General features: G+C 52.1%; 1 protein-coding gene across 8 annotated transcripts in view; it reads left to right on the top strand.

Annotated features, from left to right (window-relative positions):
- DNAAF8 (dynein axonemal assembly factor 8) overlaps nucleotides 1-14,789 on the top strand; it is a 103,761-nt gene that overhangs the window by 88,400 nt on the left and 572 nt on the right. For all 8 annotated transcript variants that reach the window (XR_011803498.1, XM_072023718.1, XM_072023717.1 and 5 more), the window contains 3 exons: nucleotides 203-288; nucleotides 4,256-4,325; nucleotides 8,219-8,344. Coding sequence is in view for 7 of the 8 variants with exons in the window: in XM_072023718.1 (XP_071879819.1) it covers nucleotides 203-288; nucleotides 4,256-4,325; nucleotides 8,219-8,296 (234 nt within the window). In the remaining variant the exon portion in view is untranslated. The remainder of the gene's footprint in view (nucleotides 1-202; nucleotides 289-4,255; nucleotides 4,326-8,218; nucleotides 8,345-14,789) is intronic.

The following is a 14,789-nucleotide window of genomic DNA, read 5'->3' as shown; positions in this document are numbered from 1 at the left end:
ACAGGAATAATAGCAAGCCATAGGAATGGGTTAACTAACGGTTCAGACGCAATAATCTTTCAGTTTGAAAGAATCTGTCTCTGTCTTTCCTGTCCTCACACAGCACACAACCAGTTATCTGTGCTGTCAGCAGCTCATCAGTGAGGCTTACAGACTTATTTAAGTGGATAGCAACCCAAAGCTCTGTTCTTCCTTCCCATAGTGTTCCCTTTTAATGGACGGTTTGTGTCTGGTGTTAGCAGCAGAGCGAGACAATGCGGTCATTTGCTTCGACTCCCTGCTGGACAGGTAAGTGAGGAACAATATCAACTTAACAGCACTTTTTCACCACTGTCTCAACTCTCTACCATATAGTGTGTAATCTGAACAAGGACAGCTGATCTTCGTTTCTGTAGTTCTCTTGTGGTTTAGACTCACATGATGTTAGGTACCACTCAAAGGCAATGTGTTCATCCTAAGCTGTGTTGTTTTTAATCTATTGATATCTCAGAGCATTCCTTAGTCTCAAGTCTGCGTGCCCCATGCTCAGGATATTAAGTACTAAGTTGTGTTGTTTGTTAAGGACTTGGAGTGTCTGTAAGGCTTGGCAAGATCGTTCCACAAATACAGGGAGTTCTCTAAAATAAGGGCTCACATTGGGAATAGACCTGCTGAATCAATAAAATTCCTAGGAGAAATATCTTAGCAGATTCTGTGTTTGTTATGAAAAAAAAATGCTTAAAATAAATACCAGAGAGCAAAATCAAAAATCAACCTCTTAAATAAATCACCACAAATGCTGGGTAGAGGATTTACAGGCCTGATAAAACAAACAGAACCCCTCTACAGGGACTGATTAGTGAAATAGAATGATTATCAGGCCAATTAACCCACTGTCTCCCAGAGGGAAAGTTTCCTTGCACAGGGGGTGGTATTTGGCAATGTGATGTGTAGTTCATGCGCATGGTTTCCTCTGGGAAAGAAAGCCAAGAGAATCTGTTTTCTGACACAGTCAGTCTAGAGCAGTCCAGCAGCTGCGCCACTAAGGCTGCCATGACTTTGGCTGTTCCATCAGGAGGATTTCCAGACACTGTCAATGGGCAGGAAGAAGAATTCAAGGATGCTGGAGTTTACAGGCATCGAGGTGATCAAATCAGAACATTTGAATTGGTAGACATCTCAGAGTTCTCATACTTTGATCTAATTTTGTGGTGCTCAGCTGCAAGGCTGCACTTGGGAAGGGCAGGTGGAACAAATTTTGTAGCATATTTTCAAATATGCTTTTAAGCTAATGACAAAATTTGGATATTGATTCTATTGGTTTAAAATCCCACCCTAGGGAGCCACATCATAAATCTTCCAGCCAACAAGGTACAGCACTAAGAGAAAACAAACAGCAACTGATCTTTCAAGTGAGTTTCCTTCTACCCTTTTCCTACTTTATAGGAAAAAGTGAGCTATCAGGAGCCCCAAAGATCACTGCTGAAGGGAGTTCTGGGAGAGTGGCCGTCAGCAGGGCTGGGAGCCAATACAGTATCTCCCCCTATTTTTTTTTCCCAGACTTTCAGAGTCTGGGCACTGCATAACACGATCTGTAACACAGTGCTCCCCCCTTCTAAAGGTTTAACTTGATGTGTTTTAAGATTGCCAGTCTGGAGGCAGCCCCCACAGATCAGACATCACAGTGGCTTCTCACTGCCATTCACAGTGAGCCCAGGGGCTGAGAGGGAAGTGGGGAGGAATAGATGTGAACATGGCCAGTCTCAGCTGTGTCCCTCGTCCTGTATGGCTGCCTGTACAGTACATAAACTTCCTTGCCAAACTGCAAAACACATGTGCGTAAATCACAGTGGCACTCCCAAATGGCAGGATCTGCTCTGCCTTTAGCCCCTGTGCCAGAACTGGTGATCCTACAGCCACTTAAAACTTGCTCTACAAGAATAATACTTTTCTTCCTGATCAATGATGCATGTGGAAGGGAGGGGCAGCAAAGTGTTGCCTGAGGATGGGGAGGTGGAGAGGCATTGATCCTTGGGTAGATCAGCTTCAGCCAACAGGTAAGCTTCCTCCACCATAAGCTATCATACTGTTTAAAATCAACTTTGCAAGTATCTTTGAAAACACAGCCAGTCTGAGCTAGTGTCTCATAAGGACACTTCATGCTAAGGCATCTTCATTGCCTAGTTTATAAACATTTCAAAATAACATCTGAGGTTAATTACACTTATGGCTCCATCAGCAGGAGCCATGTGACCGCTCTTGCACCGAACAGATCGCTGTGTATTTATCTCACCCTTACTGCAGCAGGCCGGGATTCCACTACCTACACGGGCTCTGGCCTGCATTTCAGCTGCACTGCTGAAGCACCAGGGTGTAAGAGATTGTTTTGTGGCCCTGGGAGCTGATTCACAGCTGAGCCACATCACTTAGGCTCTGTGCCACAGGGAAAACATTGCCATCTGTATGAAAGCCTGGACATGATGTCAGAGATGGGCTGTGATAAGAAGGAGGAGTCAGGTATTGGGAGGAACAATGCAGGCTCTGCCAGTGTAACTGCTCTCAGTTCAGAGCATATTAAAACTTTCCTAAGCCGGCTCTATCTGTGGCACATCAAGGAGACATTCAGTCACTGGAGGATGTGCTGTGCAGAGCAGCTGCCTTAAAGACAAACACAGATCCTTATAACTGTGCAGTGGTTAGTGTTCAGCTGCAGTGCCCACCCTGTGCACTCTGTTCTCTGGATGTCTATAAATGGATTATTTCAGATCCAAAGGGCAGGAAGAACAGAGAAGGGGACAAAATGTATGCAGGTGGGGGCACAAAAGCAGCCCGTGAGATTGGCTGGCTGCAAAGAACAGAGCCAAAGTAGGAATCTGGGAGGGTGCCAAGGGTAATTCACAGGGCAGAGTGAAGTAAGCATTTGGAAGAGGTGAGGGGAAGCTGAAGCACAGCCCAGGAGTAGTGGGGACTGGGATGGGGGAGAATCAAGAGAAGGAAGTGACACACACACAAAGAAAAATAATGTGAGACATCTTTCTTGTTCTGTTAGCATCCAGTTGCCCAGATCTCCAATATATATAACGTTTGAATTTACCCTGTCATAACTTGTTTTTAAAGCCAGACTTCCTAGCTGCAGGGTGGCCGAGGGAAGAATTTACAAGTAGATTCAAAGCAGCTACTAGAAGAAAGGCGTGCTCTGCTTTTTATGCGTGACAAACTAGATTTAGTTCTGTAATAAGTGATACATATTTTATAGTGACCACGCTAGGAACTACTCCTGCATGGTTATTTGAGCTTGTAAAAAGTACTTTGAGGTGCTCCTAAGGTTGTTAGGACCTCACTATGTTGTGTAGGGTCTTTAGAAATTCATCTAGTTAACGTGTGGAACTCAGCAAGCAGAGTTTGACCAAAGCTCACAGAAAACGTAGCAGTACTGGAAGAAAATCAGAGTGCAGACTAGACCCTCTACCTTCCCCTTTCTAGATAATGCAGTGCAATCAGAACAAACGCCAAGTGTTAAGGAACTTAGCTGGGTGTTATTCTGTCTGATGAAACATTCTTACCAAATGTTAATTGCTGTTAGCAGGGAGTGATGTTATCCCTATAGGAAGCTCATCTCTGGAGGCTTTGGAGGGAAAGGAGGTGTAGAAATCAAAAGATGAACACATGAGATGTAAAATCCTGGAGCTGTTGAAAACCACTGAAGGGAGAACTGTTGCCAAGCACAATACCTGGATATGGGGGCAGGGAGTGGTTCTAGAAGCTGAAGACTCTGCCTGTGCACGGAGTTAGTTAAAAAGGCAATTTTAAAATTTGTATCTTGCCTTTAAATCTCTCTTGCCTATGTCTTGTGGTCAACTCATGTAGCTTGAGGGAGACCAAAGCAAAACAAGGGCTAGTGAAGCAGAGCTGTTGTCAAAGGCGGGTTAGAAAGTCCTAGGTTTTTGGAAAAACATGCAGATTTTGTTAGTTGAGAAAAAGGCCCTTGCAGAGATCTTAAACATCTAGATGTGTGTGCATTTCCCACTGCCCTAGAGACCCCATTATGCAACAGGTCATTACTGTTTGTTTGGAGGCTTATATTTTAAGAATCCAAATCCATTTATACAAAGCTTTGTAAAACCCAGGATTTATCTGTGTAAAGAAGTTCAGTAACAGATGCACATGGCCAGAGCTGCTGGCACTCAGCATAGCTCTCCTTAAAGCTAGGTCATCAGCAGTCTCTGACAGCTTAGATGGCGAAGTAACACTGCCTTCTCTTTTTCTTTACCCCCAGTGTCTGTTGGCAGAAGCAGTCGCTGCTGGACACTGCACAGCATCTCCTTTATCCTCAAAATGAGAAACAGGCAAGTAGAGAAGTTTATAATACAAATATATGTTATTTTGTGCTCCTGTGGTGAATGAAACTTGTCCAAATTGATTGAATTTTAAAAGAAAATTTCAACTTGTGTGAGATGTAAATGTTGCTTCATGACAGCCCCAAGCCTTGGCTTATACTGAGAGCTCAGTGCATGATGGCAGGTAGGACCAAAAGCCTGTTAAACTGGCTTCCACATTACACCGGTAGCACTACTTTGAATCAAAATATTTGGAGATTTTGATAAAGATTCAGTATTTTCTGTAGACTTTTTCAGTTTTCAGTTACTTTTTTTTTTAATGAAGAATCAACACTTTGTAAGATTTCTGTGATATTTCATCAAAAATAAGACAGAAAAGGTTCCTTCAGCCCTACTGCCGTGCTGTCGCGTGTCCTATGTTCTAGAAGTCATGTTTCAGAAGCCCAAATCCAAATGGAAAATGCAAAACTAAACCATTAGCCATTCCAGGGATGGGCTGGCTGAGTCTTCTCTCAGTAGCTCACCCCGAGAAAGGAAGCACTAAGTTCCCAGTTTTTAAAGACATTTGAGCACTTAATGGAAATAAACCAAACAAATATCTTTAAAATTCTGTCTGTAATCATCAAAGTTTAGTATGAAACAAAGAAGGCAGTGCCTGAAGGGTTGGGACTAGGAGGTATAGAAAGAATTTGGGAGAATGAGAAAGGGTAGCAAGTAGGCAAGCCTCTCCTGTGGATCCCTTTTGGTCTCATCTAAGAGAGTTAGATGTGTTTGTAACTTCACATAATGTTGCAGAGCTGCTGCCTTCAGTACCAGTGCTCCAAGGATTGAACCTGAAAAGACACAGAGCCCTCTTTGAAGTCTGTGTTCCTGCCTGTAACACAAGCAAGACTACCCCAAACTTCCCCAAAGTCTCACAGCTGCTGTTTTCAGCAGCTTTCTCTAAAGTGCAGCGAGCTTCTCCCGGGGTTTAGCTGGGATTGTGTGTGCTGCAGTGCCTGGAAGGTCTGCCTGCACAACTCTGCGATAGCTGCAAGGCTGTCATAGCACAGCGCGTGCTGCTGCCAGCGTGCCCGTCTGTTGCCAAGTAATGTGACAGGGCAGCCAGGCCAGGCTGGCTTCTGATTTGCTTTGAAAAGGACATTGCATATCTCTGGCTGACACAAAATCCTTTCTGCTTCACGGCCACGGAGAATCAGCCTATCAGCACGAGGTTTATAGTACTTTCTGTGATAGATAAGATAAAAAGCAAATACGCTCAGCCCTTTTCCCTGCTTTTAGCAGTCTGGGCCGCTGAATCAAATCCCTCTGGCATTGCTGGAAGCAGGGGCTATTCACAGCAGTTCAGAGCTTAGACCACAAGTCTAGCCCTGGGACAGTGGTGGCTGCAGCACTTCTCAGCGTGGGTTGCAAGAAGCACAGCAGCAAGGGGTGTTTATTTTCAAAGGGGCCTTTTGCTCCATAGTTCAGGGTGGGTTTAGAAATCACAGAGCAAGATCTGAGGAGCAAGCTCACTGGGGAATGATTGTAACTCAAAGGATGTCCCTAGAAACCATGTTTGATCCTCTGATCTCGTGCTAATGAGTTTATGAAATGTCAGCTAGGCTTTCCAGGTCAAAGCTAATGATCATCAACATGATATCAGGCAAAGTTCAAGAGGGTTAAGTGAACATGGATTTCAAATCCTCATGGTTTCAGCACAGCTGTATTGTTCACTGGTGGAGTCAAGCCATGGAATTGAAAAGGAATTTTATACTTGCTCCCTGTGTGACTTGGGACTAGGCAATGGGATGAGAATTCAGATTTCCAAATGCTTACTGTATCAGTGCTGAAACCTATGTCTGGGCTAGTTGTCTTGCCCCCTTCTGTAGCTGCTGAGAGAAGCAAGCATTTTTATTGCACGTTTCATCTGCCCTATTTGAAACATTGACCTTAGGAACAGATGAATTCACGCTTTGGAAGTGCTTTATCCTCATGCAGTGACCCTGCAGATGCCTGCTCCCCACACAAGCTTATCTCACCACACACAGACCAGCTCATATCTGGAAGTGATAGCGCCACTTTTTGTTGGTGTCACCGTTAGGGGCTGGAATTTCCAGTGGGTCTCTGTGACATGGTCTTGGATGTCCCCACACCTGGACAGGGCTGGAATCTCTCCAGAAAATAGAGCAGTCAAGGAGTGCTGTGTTCAAACAGCATTACGATACCTCAGGACTCAGATGTTCTGTGGCTTGGCAGAGTTTCTCCTTGCGTGCAGCTCCCTGTACTGCAGCTGGGACAGGGCCATGAGGCCAGGGTGGCTGTCCCTCAGCGGTGGTGCAGCACGTCACTGACCTGCCACCATTAGCAGGTCAGAAGAGGAGACAGCAGGGTCTCTGCTCATTCCTCAGCAGCAGCTCTGAGCCTCTGCTGACAGGGAGTGCTAATCCCTCTGCTTTGCCTGGAGCCTCAAGCAGATGTCAGCAGCTACGATGGCTGCTCCAGCACCTCCCTCCCTTCAGACACAGCCAAAAGCTGGGAGTGGAGCAGAGCAACACAGGCAAAACACATCCTGGGCACAATCCTGAGCCCTTCAGCAGGAGGGCTGCTGTCCTGTAAGAGTCCTAAAAGCAGCTTTGAGGAGAGGCAGAGTAGTGGCAGGAGGAGGATCCAGGGGCTGCATGGGGTGGGCTGCCAGCATGGCATGGCATGTTCATCAGCACAATCAGAATGACAGGCAGGTCACAAAGGTCTTGCTGCTAAGCTGGCCACCTTATTTATGAAACCACTGTGCCAAAGAGCATGAAGTTTAACAAGAGCAAGTGTCGGATTCTGCACCTGGGAAGGGGCAACCCTGGCTGTACGTACAGACTGCGGGACGAGAGGCTGGAGAGCAGTTCTGCAGAGAGGGATCTGGGGGTTTTGGTTGATAGCAGGTTGAGCCTGAGCCAGCAGCGTGCCCTGGCAGCCAGGAGGGCCGACCATGTCCTGGGGTGCTCCGAGGCTGGCACTGCACCGCTCAGGGAGTGCTCGTCCTGCTCCGCTCTGCCTGCTGCGGCCTCACCTCGAGCACTGCGTGCAGGGTCGGGCACCACAGTAAAAAAAGGACATTAAACTATTACAAATCATTCAAAGGAGGGCTACAAAGAGTTGTGAAGGGTCTGGAGGGGAAGATGTATGAGGAGCACTGAGGACCCTGGGTTTGTTCGGCCCAGAGCAGAGCAGGCTGAGGGGAGGCCTCATGGCGGCCTGCAGCTCCCTCACGAGGGGAGCAGAGGGGCAGGCGCTGAGCTCTGCTCTCTGGGAACAACGACAGGACCCAAGGGGACGGCATGGAGCTGGGACAGGGGAGGGTCAGGATGGGGGTTAGGGAAAGGTTCTGCACCCAGAGGGTGGTTGGGCACTGGGACAGGCTGCCCAGGAACATGGTCAGGGAACTGAGCCTGAAGGAGCTCAAGGAGCATTTGGACAGCACTGTCACGCATCGGGTCTGGTTTTTGGGTGGTTCTGTTTGGTGGCAGGCATCAGTCTCAATGATCCTTGTGGGTCCCTGCCAACTCGGGACTTTCTGTGCTTCCAGGGGTGAGATTTGGGAAGGTGAGGCAGAAGCAGACAGGGGGAGGGAGTCAGATTTGGAGTGGGGAGTCCCACTTGGCACTTCACGTGATATTCGTTTTCAGTTCCTTGAAAATCTTGAGAATGGCCAAACAATTGTAACAAGTAGCAGATTTTTCCTGCTATGGGATGCTCATAGTTACCTCTGTGCAGGGATTAATCCAATCCACAACACCGCTACCTGGTAAATACCCTCACTGTGCTGGCTGCCTGCGTCATGCGCAGGAAACCTACCTCTGAAAAGAAGTTTCTTTGTGATGCACAGAAATCACAGCTTGCCCCCAACACCCTCTTCCTTTTCTCCTCAGGCTAAAGAGCTGCTCTGTTGCCTTTTTGACTCCCTGACGTCTGACAGCATCCACCGCATCGAATCCCAGGACCGCTAGCCGAGATGGTCAGTGCCGCCAAGCAGCACGGGGGTGGATGCCGTTGTGGTGGGTATCTCTGTAGACAGACACCAAGGGGGCTCCCAGCCTCCGAGAGTACTAAGATTTGTTTGTCATTAAAACAAAGTCTGAAGCATGGTATTAGCATCAGTAAGATAAATGAGATTGGTGGGAGGAAGGATCAGTGCCCAGGAACAAATCTTGCTGAACCATAGCTGTGTTTTCTAGTGGAGTGCATTCTCAGGCAATCTGCTTGCGTTTGTGGAGCAAGGTTTGGAGTGTTCAGCTTGCTGGGAAAAAGATCAGGAGGCAAGCACAGAGGCAGAGGTTCGCTGCTGGCTCTCTCTCGGGCACCTGGAGATTCCCATCTTCCTCAGGCCCAAGAGACAAGACTCCATGCTCTGCTGCTACTGTGGTCTTTGAACCAAAGACAAAACCACAGTAAGTAACGTGGAAATAGGTGGAGGGAAGGTTGGATCCCTGGAGAGCTGAGTACACCAGGTAGAGCCAATTAAAGACAACTGAAAGCTGTCTCTGCTCTGGCAGCCCTGTTACCATCTCTGCCCAGCCCCAGCTCATTGCCCACCCGTGGGTGCTCAGCCCTGCCCCGTGTTCCTCTCACCCCAGCAAACTGATCTAGTGCTGCTCCTCCTCTGCTGAATCCTTTTGGTGAGCTGTCTGGCAAGGTGGCTGGCTTTAAGGTGAGGACTGTCAGTCTTCTGGGGACCTTCGGGGCAAATTCAGCTCCTTTGGGGAAGATTTCTCAGCCCAGCAGGCCTCTTGTTCCCACCTGCCCTGTTGAGGTGGACTTAACACGTGCACCTGGTACAGATGTCGCAGTTGTGGCACCAACCGTCCCCGTGTCACCTCCAGGTGGTGTTAATGCAGTGTGGCATGCAGCTGGCTGGCCGGCCACCTCTGGCTGCTGCTGGCAGGGTGAGCCAGTCCCACGCAGAGCCTTTCCCTCCACAAGAGCGTGGAGCAAGTCCTCCCTGCAGCCATCCCTCACACAGAACACCACTGCGTGTCTCCTCAAGAGGAGCTCCAGAAACCACGTGCCCTGAGCCCCCGGGGCTCAGCGTGACCAAAAAGCCTGCTCTGCTCCTGCAGCTAAGTAGGCCATTTTGCTGCACTCCAGGCACACTTCTGTCGTGTTCATTAGCCACGTACAGCCTTGAAACAAACGAAAATTAAAAGGATCCTCCCCCTGCACTTGGGGAATTTGATCTGAAAAAAAACTGTGAGAAATGGGATCACAGGGAGCTGCACAGCCCCCTTCCCTGAGCCTGGGGGACTCACACGTCAGGAGGTGACGCTCCTGTGACCGGTAGCACTCAGCCCAGGGAGGCCGTGTCCCGTCTGGGGACACCCCAGCAGCACGTGGGACTGCAACAGTGTTAGGCCAAGTAACAAACCAGGGCCTGGCACAGCAATCACCCGGTACCTCACCCCCTTCCAGAGAGCCCCACCGTGGAGGCTTGCTCTTTGTGAGCCCCCGGCTGCAAACACCCCAGGACTGTGCCTCGGTTTCCCACCCATGGCACTGCCGCATCCCGTAGGCACGCCGGCAGAAATGGGGCAGCACCTGGGGATTTCTGAGAGACGCTGCAGCCCTGTCTTCAATCCCAATTTTAAAGCCCAGCTAATTAGTCTCGGTGTAACGAACTAGCACGCCCTGCGCAGAGCAGGGGAAAGCATCATCCTCTGATATTTCCCAAATGCCAGGATTCCATAAATAACCTCACCAGCCTTTCCTCCCAGAGCTCCCCACTCCTCTCCTGGAGCACCGTGGGCCCTGCAGGATTCAATCCCGTCGCCCCGCCGTCAGCTCCGGCAAACGGAGCCGCAGCTCGCCCGGTGTTTTCCTGCAAACTGCCACAAGGCAGCCAGGATTAGCTAATCAGCGCTGAGGAGCAAATTAATGACTGCTAGAACTAGGAGAAAGGCAGATTTGATCTGAGATTGCCAGCTTTGCAGCTGGCTCCTACTTGCAAACAATTCATTTAGATTATGAAAGCAAGAAATTGAGTACAAAACCCCCTAGATTGTTTGCTTCCTAGAGAAAGAAAAGAAAAGAAATGGAATTTAGATTAAAAATTATGCAGAATAGTATTAATTCCCCACCCTCTCGTGCCTCCCCTCTTGCTGGAAAACCAGAGCTAATCAGAATTTAGCATTGTTCTGCTGCCAGTGGCAGAGCTGCCTCAATGGAGGAGAGAGAAAATACAGTAGGTGGCATTTGGTGTTAACTCCTTAGGGGCCTGCGATGAGGAAGACGGGAATGCAGCGCCCTGTGCCCGTCTCCTGGTTCCCCGGTGTGCCCCAGCCCTGCTGTCACCTCCCCACAATCTGCGGGTGCCTCAGGGTAGGGAGCAGCTGACCTCTTCTCAGCCACCACGTGCAGGTTTGGCAGCTGCCTGGGGGCTTGGCAAAGTGACCAAACCGATTCTTCTGCCCCCCTGAAGCGAAATGACAAGGAAGAGCCCATATTCAAATGAATAACATCGGAACAAAACTCGCAGGTATTTCCCTTTGGTGTCCCCTCTCCATCCTAATTCAGCTGAGCGAAACAGGATTGAAAACACGTGGCACCTGGAACTGGAACAACCCCCTAAAACAAATGGGTGGATTTGATTTGGACCAGAATGACTTCTTTTCATTTAGCATTTACTTTTATTCTCCCAAATAAATAGTTTCTGCTCCAGCCCTATGCACGGGAGCCCCGCGGAGCACCCGGGATGTCTCCCATCACTACTCAGACAGCGTGCGGGGACTTGCTGCCCTCCCCGTGGGCGGCATGAGCACAGCTGAGGAGTTGGGTCCCAGTTTCAGCTCCGGAGGCCCACAACCAGCTCCAGAGGTGGACTGGGAGCAGCTGTGCGGCCGTGCCAGGGCTCCGCTGCTTGCAGCAGCATCTTGCTATTTTAGGTTGCCCTTGCTACTGGCTTCACATTTCATTATCAGCAGATGTGGCCCCGGAGGCGTGCCGGGCATGACACTGCCTTCGCTCGCTGCCTGCATCCTCCCTTCTGCTGCACCTGCTCCTGCGGGCAGCGGAGGAAGCACGGGGACGTTTGTGGTCCTGGGGGCAGCACAGCCACAGCCCTGCGCCCCCCACGACCTCGGGGCCGGGTGCTGGAGGTCTAAGCCTCCCCTGGTGAATCACCACCATTGGATTTACGGGGCAGAACGGGGAGAGGGGCAGAGCCCATGGGTCACCCCGTGGGTTCCTGTGGCCGCAGACCCCCTGCCCTGCCTGGCTCTGCAGCGAGGGGAGGCTTGGGCTGGTCCCTGTGTTTGTGGTGTGACAGCAGCACCGTGTCCTGCTCGGGCTGTGCTGCGGGGAGCGTCTTTGTCCCCGTCCCCATCCCTGGGGCTGGGACCAGCACCGCCACAGCGGGCAGGCAGTGTCCCCTCTTGATCTCCTCTCCCTGGGGCCCTGTCGCAGCGGGAGCTGCTGATTAATTGGCACTTGGCAATTCCCCGTGGCCAAGGGGCTGGAGGAGCACAAAGGGCGATTTGTCTGCGAGGCTGCAAGCTTTGATAAAGCAGGGCCGGGGATGACTCAGATGTGGGTAATTAAAGCGTTTGAAGCAGCGGATGGCTCGGGCAGCAATACCAGCTCCAGGCTCTTTCAGCTGCTGGAACTGGGTCACGCAGGAGCCTGGCGCTGGCGTGGCCGCGAGCCAAAGGCACTGCCAGTGCCCGTGTGCCGGAGGGCGGCCGGCTCGTCCCTGCCCTGGGGCTGTGCCCGCTGCTCTGCGGGCACCGGGCAGCTCGGGGGGGGCTGTTCCAAGGGGTCTGCATGCGGCTGGTGCAAGTTCAAACCCAGAGCCCTCCTCCCTTGGGAGTCCTCGTGCCCCGTGAAGCACAGCGGGAGGCCACTGGGGAGCTCCCGGCTGCTCAGCACCTTCCGCGGGGGCACAGCCGCCCTCGTGTCTCATCTGCAGCCTTTAATCCTTCCCATGTGGTACCTTCAGGGCTACAACACAGCCAAAAGCCATCTTACGCGTGTTGCAGACGTGTTGGGGGTGCCTTTAAGCCCCTGGGGTGTTGCAGAGGGCTTAAAGCTGGGCTCCAAGAGCCACGTCTGCAGGATGGAGGCCACCAACAGCCCCCTGCCTGCATCTCCAGTCCTCACCCCATCTCCCGGCCTCACCCCATCTCCTGTTCCTTAGTCCTTGCCCCATCTCCCATCCTCACCCCATCATCTCCCGTGTCCTCTCCCTCCGAGGCCGGGCTGCAGCAGTCTCCATGGTAACTCAGGATGCCCGTGGAGCCTGGAGCGAGGCGTTCAGGCAGGGGAGGGCGCGGTGCCAGGGGTGCTCCCTCATCCCTGGGTCTCATCATTGCGCCCCAAAATCCTGGTCAGCTGCCCCATCCCCAAAGCTGACAAACCACCCGTTTTTCAGCCCCAAAATGCTGGGGTTTGTACCTTGTCGTGGAAAAATGTTAAAACCTGTGTTGATGTAAATACATCAGAGGTGCCAACAGCCTCCAGCCCTCCTCTGTCCCGTGCCAAAATCCTCCCCACAGGCTGAGGCTGGAGGGAACGCGGTCAGAGCCTGGCAGTTTGGGGATGCCTGGGGGCTGCTTCCACTGGGAATGGGATGGGATGGGGATGCAGCTCTCCTCTCCCTTTTCCTTTGTCCCTGCATGGCTTCTTGTGTCACACGGGGTCACCTCTCCCCACCTGCCATGAGCTGTGGCCCTCCTGGAACATCCCAAGCATCCCATGTGGCAGGGGCTGGATTTTTCCCCACTCAGGACAGGTTTCCTTGCTTGGCTCATGCAGCTTGTCCCAGGCAGGGCCTTCTGCAGCCGTCAGGCTTTGGGTGCCACTCACCCATCACCTCCTGACAGCGGGCAGCACGGCTCCGAGATGTCCCCCAGAACCAGGGACTCACCAGCAACCCACGGTGGGGGGCTCAAATCCACACCACCGTGACTCACGTTTCCTCCCAGCGCCCAGCTCCTCGGCTCGCTGCCACCTCTATTTTTGGAGCCTCTCAGCCAGGAGGAGCACGGATCATGAATAAGCTCACCACGCCGGCCCCGCGTCTCCCCGACGTCTCCGTGCGGCTCCGGCAGCGCCCCCCCGGGCTCGTGGTGCCCGTCCCTGTGCTGCTGCAGTGGTGGGGACGGATCCTGCGCAACGGCAGCCCCCGAGCAGCGTCCGTGTGAATCAGCCGGGAGCTGAGGTGGCGGCGTGGTAGCAAAATATTTCCTTTTAAAGGGCTTGTTTGGGGTTCTGGGGTTGGTTTTTGTGTTTTTTGTTGTTTTTTTTTTTTTGGCTAGCTGCAGAGCCTCACGCCGACTTGGCGTTGATCAGCTGTGCTCCAAACGAGCAGATCATTCACAGTTATTTTTGCTCGCAACCTCCGGTATTTCAGGTGGGCCTGCAGCGGCTCGCTTCGCATCTCCACGCACAAAACTGGCCAAATGAGGTTCCAGAAGTGGAAGCAGAAGTTGGGGCAGGAGCCTCCGAGAGGCTGCAAGGTGCTGGTGTGGCAGGGCCGGGTCCGTGCTGCCCTGCTGCCGGTGCCAGGCTCGCCACGAACCCAACCGTATTTTTCTTGTCCATCGCCTGGGGACTGGTGATGGAGAAGAAAAAGCGGCCCCGGGACCCCCTGGATCCCTCTGCCCTGGTGCAGTGCCCGCAACCACAGTTAGTAACTGTGGGGTGATGGAGGCGCTGGGAGAGTGAGGCTGGAGGAGAGCGGCACGTGGCGAGAGGGATTCGATCAGCACAACCGAGCACTCTGAGCTTTGGGGTTTTGGGAGGGGAACGGGGTGATGGTAGTGCGCTCGTCCCTCCGTCCCCACCACGGGGTGGCTTGGTGGCTTCCCCCAGCCCCATTTCCCCCCAGGGGATGCTCCGAGAGGCCAGGAGCAGACCCAAGGGGCTGTAGCAGCAGCTTGGCCACCCGCAGTCCCCGTCCTCACAGTGCTGGGCTAAAATTATCCACCTGGCTTGGAATTAAGCGAACAGTTCAGCCAAACAGAACCCGAGTGGGCCACTGTGGGGCCATCAGACCGCGGCTTTGCCTTTTCTGTCTGTGATAAGGAGGGGAGGGCCCTTTCAGCCACAGCCCGGTGACAGTGACATTGATTTCCTAGACCTTTCGGTGTGGCCAAATCTGTATTTTTAGCTGGAGAAGAAAAAAAAAAAAAGAAAAAAAAAAAAGAATAAATCACGTGGCCAAGTCCCTGCCCTGATGCGAAGCAGGCTGGAAGCAGGAGATGAAAGCCTTCGCCGCCGGAGCCAGCAGATGTGCAGGGCTCGCCGCCTGCTCCCCGTGTCCCCAGCGCGGGCACTGTGCCACCAGCCTGTCCCCTGCACCCCCGGCCCCTCCAGGTGCCAGCCCCACTCCCGAGGGGCCGGGTGCCCATGTGTCCCCTCGGTGTCCCCGCAGCCCTTCGCCTTTCGGGGGGCGCTGCCTTCGTCTCCCCTTCTCCGCCACCTCCTCCTCCTCCTCGCTCTCCCCCACCC

Source organism: Anas platyrhynchos, chromosome 15 (assembly GCF_047663525.1).
Source record: "Anas platyrhynchos isolate ZD024472 breed Pekin duck chromosome 15, IASCAAS_PekinDuck_T2T, whole genome shotgun sequence".
Lineage (NCBI taxonomy): Eukaryota > Metazoa > Chordata > Aves > Anseriformes > Anatidae > Anas > Anas platyrhynchos.
This window is presented reverse-complemented; position numbering and strand designations above follow the sequence as displayed.